At 37.0% G+C, this 7,553-nt stretch overlaps 1 protein-coding gene across 1 annotated transcript; it reads left to right on the forward strand.

Moving 5' to 3' along the window:
- The first annotated feature begins 4,014 nt into the window (after positions 1-4,014).
- Positions 4,015-5,316, forward strand: LOC110859078 (uncharacterized protein F54H12.2-like). Its single transcript, XM_022107940.1, has one exon. The coding sequence runs from the start codon at positions 4,015-4,017 to the stop codon at positions 5,314-5,316; it is 1,302 nt and encodes a 433-aa protein (XP_021963632.1).
- The last annotated feature ends 2,237 nt before the right edge of the window (positions 5,317-7,553 follow it).

The following is a 7,553-nucleotide window of genomic DNA, read 5'->3' on the forward strand; positions in this document are numbered from 1 at the left end:
AAATAAATGATAATGGGGAATAAAGAGGTACGGTTTGATGTTAAAATGAAAAAGAGCAGGGGCCGCGGTAGAAGGGCTAATTATTAAAGGGACGAATTTTTGATTTTTTGACAAGATTTTGTAGCGGTACGAAACTAAAATAAACCGTAGTAACGTTAGAAGTAGCTCACCCTGTAATAATGAATTGGTTCTAACTTTCCCCAAAGGTGCAGAAAAATGCAACAAAATAGATACATAATTTTTTTGCAATTATGCACCAATGGTGCAGAAAAATCCAACAAAGTAGATCAATAATGTTTATGCAATATTGCACCAATGGTGCAGAAAAATCCAACAAAGTAGATCAATAATGTTTATGCAATATTGCACCAATGGTGCAGAAAAATCCAACAAAGTAGATCAATAATGTTTATGCAATATTGCACCAATGGTGCAGAAAAATTAAACAAAATAGATCAATAATTATTATGCATCGAGGAACGTCCAAAAATTTTGCATCACTGGTGCAGAATTACCTACCAACGATCAACGATAATTTTGAAAAATTTATGTCAAAATTGTCTAATAAAATCCGCCGAGTAGTATGCATTATTGGTGCGTTATGCATCCCATCCCCCAATTATTTCGCATCATTTTGTGTTACCGATTGTTAGATATCAACTGTGCTATTTATTTACTAAAAAATTCGATTCGGTTTGTTCAATACCAATGGTGCGCCTAACATATTCAATAATTGTCAAGGGGATTTTTAAATAGCATCAATTGATGCAAAAAGGTCGTTAACAGACAGACGGACAGACGGACAGACGGAGAGACAGACGGACGGACATGAGCAATTCAATAGCTCTCGTGCTACGCAGGGCGAGCTAATAAGGATTTTTTGATTATGCCGCTTTGTAAATTTGTAACTGCGCAAATTTCTACAACCTAGATAAAAACCTAAAAAATATGGATCGCGGTGGAAGGGTTAGATTTTAAGGGGACAAATTTGAGTCAAAATTTTACCAGAAATGAAAGTGAAATATTTTTTGGTAGCAAAATTGTGCCACTGCGACGCCAAGTCGTGGAAATAAATTTTTTAATGTGGCATCGGACTGTACATTTTTGTATGCAAAATTAATACGCAGGGACCACAGAAACGTAAAATTTTGAAAGAACATCGTATCGACGGTACACTCTAAATAAATTTGATTAAAATTTACTCAATTTTGAGTAAAACTGCCACCAAAGCAACTATTGAGTAAAATTTACCCTGAGAAAGGTAAAATTTCCTCAAGGTTAAAAGATTTTTGCTCAACCTTGAGTAAATTTTACCTTTCTCAGGGTAAATTTTACTCAATAGTTGCTTTGGAGGCAATTTTACTCAATTTTAGTTACAGTGTAGCATTTGACTGAATATATTTTTCATGATAAAAATGTCCCTACCTCCGCTGCCTGTCTAATCCTCCAAATGGATATTATATGCAGATGAATGTCACAGCATGACGAGTCGTCGGAGTCGGAGCGATCCCCGCAGAAATTAATCATGTCAATGGATGGATCGTAATTTGGAGTAAAAGTAGTAGAAGTGTCTAGGTTTTTTCGCCAAAGATTTCTCGCCCGCTTTATTTCTTATGGGGAAATCCTTGGCTAGGGCTTCTCGCCAAGGATTTCTCGCCCGCTTTATTTCTTATGGGAGAAGCCACGGATTTCTCACCCACTTTATTTCTTATGGGAGAAGCCACGGATTTCTCGCCCACTTTATTTCTTATGGGAAAAAAAGACGGGTCCTCATCACACACACTTCTTATGAGGAAAAAGAGGGCTCCTCGCCACATACTTTTCCTTACGGGAAAAAATATGGGTTCTCGCCACCATACATTGCCTTATGAGGGAAAAAGACGGTTAGGGCTTCTCGCCACAAGGCCTTTATAGCATGGGTATGTATTGCAAGGATATGCTGACTGCTTATAGTAACCAAAGTCTCAGATGTATTTTCATGTGTCGAAAAATAATGGCGGGACTTCTCAAATTGCCCCAAATATCTCAGTTTACCCCCGTGGCATAGATTATCCTGGTGTCTCTGATTACCCCAAATTACTAAAATGACCCAAAATCTCAAATTACCCCAACAATGTATTTCTTATGGAAAAAAATCTTTCAGATGGGGGTACATGGGTTGAGAAGAAATGATGGCGGGACGTTTGAGACTAAATTATCAAAAATGTCTCAATTTACCCTATTTGTCTCATTTTATTCAAGTATCTCAATTTACCCCAATTGTCTCAAATTCCCCACTTATCTTAAAAACCATCAACGAATCATTTTACCTCTATATAGACAAGTAATACTCATTCAATTCTTAGTTACTCGCAGAGTCTTCAAGTTTAAAAATGCCTTTCTACTGTGTGCCCAAACATTTAGTTTGGTTGAGCCTTTTTATCTTGGCATTTGATATAACGTTACTCGTAATAATCTGCTCATATTCTATAATTGAAAGTGGAAAATCAAACCAAACCTTATCTCAAGACGGTTACGAAACCGAATTGTCAGAGTACGAAATCCAAAATAAAACTGATTGCAGGGTTTGCTTGTTACATGTTCGACGATTAATAAAAACCCCGAAAATTGACTATAAAATGGCTTACAAAAATTTTGTGAACGTCACACGAGTTTAGTCCTCAGAATTGAAGAAACGTCATCATGTCGTCCTTTTATGTTCACGTTGAGAGCAACTCCTCATTTTCTCACTTTCAAGATAATACGATATCAAGCTTTAGAAATTGGTTATGCTCACCAATAATTTTGGAGCCCAACTCGTACGAAGTAGCCTTGGTAGAATGTGCTTATCCATCTACACCAATTCGTTTTGGAAAGGGCGATGAATTGTACAAAGTGTTAATAAAAAGTAATGACATCAATAGCCCCGTAAATGAAAACAAAACAATTTATAATAATATTGTGTCACTTGACTTGTTTAAAAATAATACATATTCCGAGTATAAAACTCAGGATGAATGGATAACAGTTTGCAACAATACTAATATCGAAACATTTGACGATTTACTTGAAGCAATGTCTACAAAGGACTTTTTGTTTAAACATTACAACGGATATACTCTTTTATCCACTCGGACAGTTGAAGAAGATGTAGTCTACGATTTTCAATTTAATACGCAAATGGCCAACATACTTGGATTCCCTCATCAAATTCATTGTAACTCAAGCTTACAAGCAGATTATAAGTTCAACTTTAAATCAAATAACTCGAGATATTATATTTATTGTGACATTGTCGAAAACCAGCATGTGGGCGATACCACAGCACCAATCCTAAGATCGTTTGTAAATCCTTATACTGATATTGATAAAATTGTTTCAAAAACGTTCAACAATTTACAATGTCTCAGTGGCAAAACCATCCATGGACTATATTCACATGTATATAAGGAACGAGTTTGGTGAACCTCCTCCATTCTCATTTGGAAGTTTTAGTGCTACACTTCATTTTAGAAGAAAACGTTTCTAAAATGTATTCAGAAAACGATTATGATGATTACTACCAAGCCTACGAACCTCAGATTGGAGGATCATTGGCTTATAAGGCAAGTCATTATCGACAAAAGGGAGCTGGTCTTGGTGGAGTTTTTGGCGCCATAGCCAGTCGTTTACTACCTTTTGTAAAATCACTGTTACCACACGTTGTGCCTCCCATAAAGTCAGCAGTTAAAAATATCGCAATGGATGTTATAAATAATAAGCAATCTTTCAAAGATTCTTTGCGTTCGAATGCAATGAGTGCCTTAAAAGAGGCTGGAACGAATTTACTCAACCAGTCTGGTGGTAGGATTAGCCGAAGAAGGAGAGTTCGAAAACGTCAAGCAAGAACTCGTAAACCAACAAAACGTAAAATCAAACGAAAGCCAAAACGTAAACCTCTCAAACGTTTAAAATCAAAGTCGAAAACGAAGAAGAAGAAGAAGAAATCGTCAAGACGAAAGCTTATTTCCAAACCATCCTTGTTTGATTGAGAAAATGGCTAAACCAAAGCAAATTGTTAACTTTATTCGGTCAGAGACTGATCTATTCTCTGAACCCGGCTACGACTTGACTCTTGCCAGCTCACACCGAGTTGATTATCATCCAATAACAAACATTTCAGATCGATCCACTCCTCTGACATTTATTATTCAAGGAAATGATTCACAATACATTGACTTTTCTGAAACACAACTCTATATTCGCTGCAAGATTGTAGATAGCAAGGGAGCTGATAGGGATGCTGCTCAAACTGATACTGCGCCAGTTAACAATTTTCTACATTCAATGTTTAGTCAAGTTGCTATTTATTTTAATGATACGCAAATCACTTCCCCAACTTCATTATACCCATACAAGGCTTACTTGGAGACTCTGCTATCTTTTGGCAAAGAGTATACCAAGACTCAAGCAATGGCTGCTCTGTATCACAAAGAAGCAGATCCAACCACAGGAGATGAAGGGTGGAAAACTCGAGAGAAACTGGCAAATAATAGCAAAGTGTTTGAACTGTGTGGAAAACTGAAGACGGATATATTTAACCAAAACCGATTTTGCATCCCAGGAATTGATATAAAAATTGTACTATATCGAGCACCAGACAGTTTTTGTCTGCTAAGCAAGACCTCCGGATCAGCACAAGATGCAGCACAACTTCACATTATGGAAGCTAAATTTGTTGTCCAAAAGCATACTCTACTTCCATCAATTACAATGGGACATTTAAGATTAATGGAAAAGGGTCAACCTGCATGCTATCCAATGCGAAGAGGAGACATGAAATCATTTTCCCTATCTGCCGGAACACTACAGTATACAAACGAGAGTCTAATTACGGGTCTTTTGCCAGATCGTCTTGTAGTCGGCATCGTCTCGAGTAAAGCTGTACACGGACATTACAATGAAAACCCATTTAACTTTCTTCAAGCAGATATATCAAGCATCACTGTAACCGTGAACTCTGAGCAAGTAACATCTCAAACATTTGAACTTGATTTCGATAATAAGAAAAGTATTGAAGCGTACTTTAGCGTATTTTCGGGACTGGGTCTATCAAATCTTGACACTGGAATAGAACTAACGTTCGATATTTTTAAAACTGGAAAAACTCTCTATGTTTTTGACTTGAGACACCAACATGATGGGTTCGCCATACCAAGACATGGAAGTGTGAAAATCGAGATAAAGTTACGAAATGCAACTACGTCTGCCCTAACAGTTCTTTGTCATTGTGATTATCAATCAGTTTTGTACGTTGACAAGAATCGACATATTTACTTTAAGGACTACTCCATGTAAAAATGAACACGGATCAGATTTACCGAATTCTAGCAGGACTGTTTTGTAAAAATAAAATTACCTTTGATGTTTGTGCCTGTGATGAGTTGGATGAACTTGTTTTAGAACATTATCCTATTGCTATTGTAATCAATAACCGTCCCACTTCTCATCCAGGCGAACACTGGACATGCATGTTTATTGAAAACAGGAACCTACCAATAAATTTTTTCTGCAGTTATGGAGTAGGAGTTGATGCTTATGCAAGTAATTTTCGTGAATTTATCGAACGACATGGAACTGGTGCAATACAAAATTGTGTCCAATTACAATCTCCAAACAGTAACGTATGCGGGCACTACTCAATTTGGTTTTTATGGAAACGAGTAAATGGTTTTAGTGTAAGAAATGTGTACAGTAATTTTTCAAAGGATTATTCTAAAAATGATAGATTAGTCAAAGAATTTATAAATAACAAGATTCATTTATTAAATCAAAAATGTTGTAGCAAGAAAATTCATCAAAATTCAATAAATTTTGTACGAAATTAAAATGGGTTCCACTTTTGCATTTTCCTCGTCAATTTGTTAATCCTGTGTTCGTGCACCTTCTTTTGAATCCATGCACTCTGCTTCTTTGTCTTCTTCTTCTTCAGCTGCTTTCTTTTCAGACCACTCCCCTTCTGCTTGACAATAAATTGGTTGACGGTGGTTGGAAAGAGATCGGCTGGAGGGGACTTGGACTTTATAAACTGCAGCAAATTCAACATTGATGGATCCGATTTGAGAGTGGATTTTGCCGAGAATCCATGACATAATCCAACGAGAAGCGCGTTCATCTTCTTCAACGTATATGTCACATCATTTACAATAACCTTATCAGCAGTTATTTTTACACCATTTGCTTGAAGAAACTCGAGAATTTTCCGTCCCCGTCCAGTTGTGTTATTTAAAAGCACATCTAGAGTAGCACCTGAAACTTCACGTGTTGGTTTTGAAATCACTGTTGAGGGCTGTTCAGTAGCAGTTTCGTTCTCTGCATTCTTCACAAGTAGTGGCTTTTTGTATCAGGAACAAGGAGTCAAAGCTGGAATTTCGAAGGGAACACACTTCACTTTCTCCTCTCCTCCACTTGTCATCCTGCCTCTTGTTATCAATAAGTTGTCGATTTAAATTTTGCAAAAGCAAGATCTTTACTTCGTCAGGTATTGTAGAGTTTCCAAAAATGTTGGTTTTCTCAGCTTTCAGTTTCTCTTCAAGATCCAAGTCAACATCTTGTTGAGAATTCAACGCCAAGATTTTCTTGTACCAACTTTCTGGTACCACTTTCATTTTTCTAGCCATTTTCCAACAAGCCCACCAACTAATGTGGTTAAAATCGGAACTAGCACAGGAAGAAAGCCCCCTTTTTGACACAAGTACTTCTTTTTACTTTTGATTGGTGACTTTAAACAAAGTTTTTGTATGGCAGTCTTGTGTCGCAATAATTTATTTTTCTGAGCCTTTGTCACAGGAATATTTCTGTTGTTTAGATTGAGGCAAAGTTCACAAATGGAACGAATTTGTTCTCCTGTTGCTTTATTTATAAGCAGTTTTCTGTCCTTGGGTTTGCTCCTACATAGACGATGCAAGTAAGAAGCATGGAGCTTAACACGATTTTTCGGAGCCATAATCAGTCAGAGTCCTTATCATGACTATGCCCTATATCTGCAAACTGGTTTTATATAGTAGTCAGTTATGATAATGGGTTCAGCAAGTGCAGCAAGGATTAAGTCCTCCTACCTAAACGTCAAGAACCCAGGCTCCTTGAGCGGACTAGGAGGTTTCATAAAGTCTGGAAAACGAAAAGAATCTCGTCGAGAAATCGAAAACGTTTTGAAAACTATTCCTGCTTATACGTTACACCGGTCTCGTAGAAAGATTTTTCCGAGACGTGTGGTATACGTAAAGCACATAAACGATCAGTGGGGAATGGACCTGATGGATGTTTCTAAATATTCAAAGACCAATTACAACACGCATTTTTTGCTTACGGCAATAGATATTTTTTCCAAGCGAGGATATATTGAACCGCTCAAAAATAAGAGTGGTCTAGTTGTAATGAAAGGTATTGAAAAGATTTTTAAAAGAAGCAAAGGACTGCCTCTTCGCATACAAGTTGATCTTGGGCGTGAGTTTTATAACGTTCATTGTAAAGAATTCCTTGAAGATCTTGGGATAAAATTGTTTTCACTTCAGTCAGAACTCAAATCTTGCGTG

The sequence above is a fragment of the Folsomia candida genome, unplaced genomic scaffold, assembly GCF_002217175.1.
Source record: "Folsomia candida strain VU population unplaced genomic scaffold, ASM221717v1 Fcan01_Sc024, whole genome shotgun sequence".
Classification (NCBI taxonomy): domain Eukaryota; kingdom Metazoa; phylum Arthropoda; class Collembola; order Entomobryomorpha; family Isotomidae; genus Folsomia; species Folsomia candida.

Coding starts and splice junctions, on each gene's coding strand:
- LOC110859078 (XM_022107940.1), top strand. CDS start 4,015: ATGGCTAAACCAAAGCAAATTGTTAACTTTATTCGGTCAGAGACTGAT.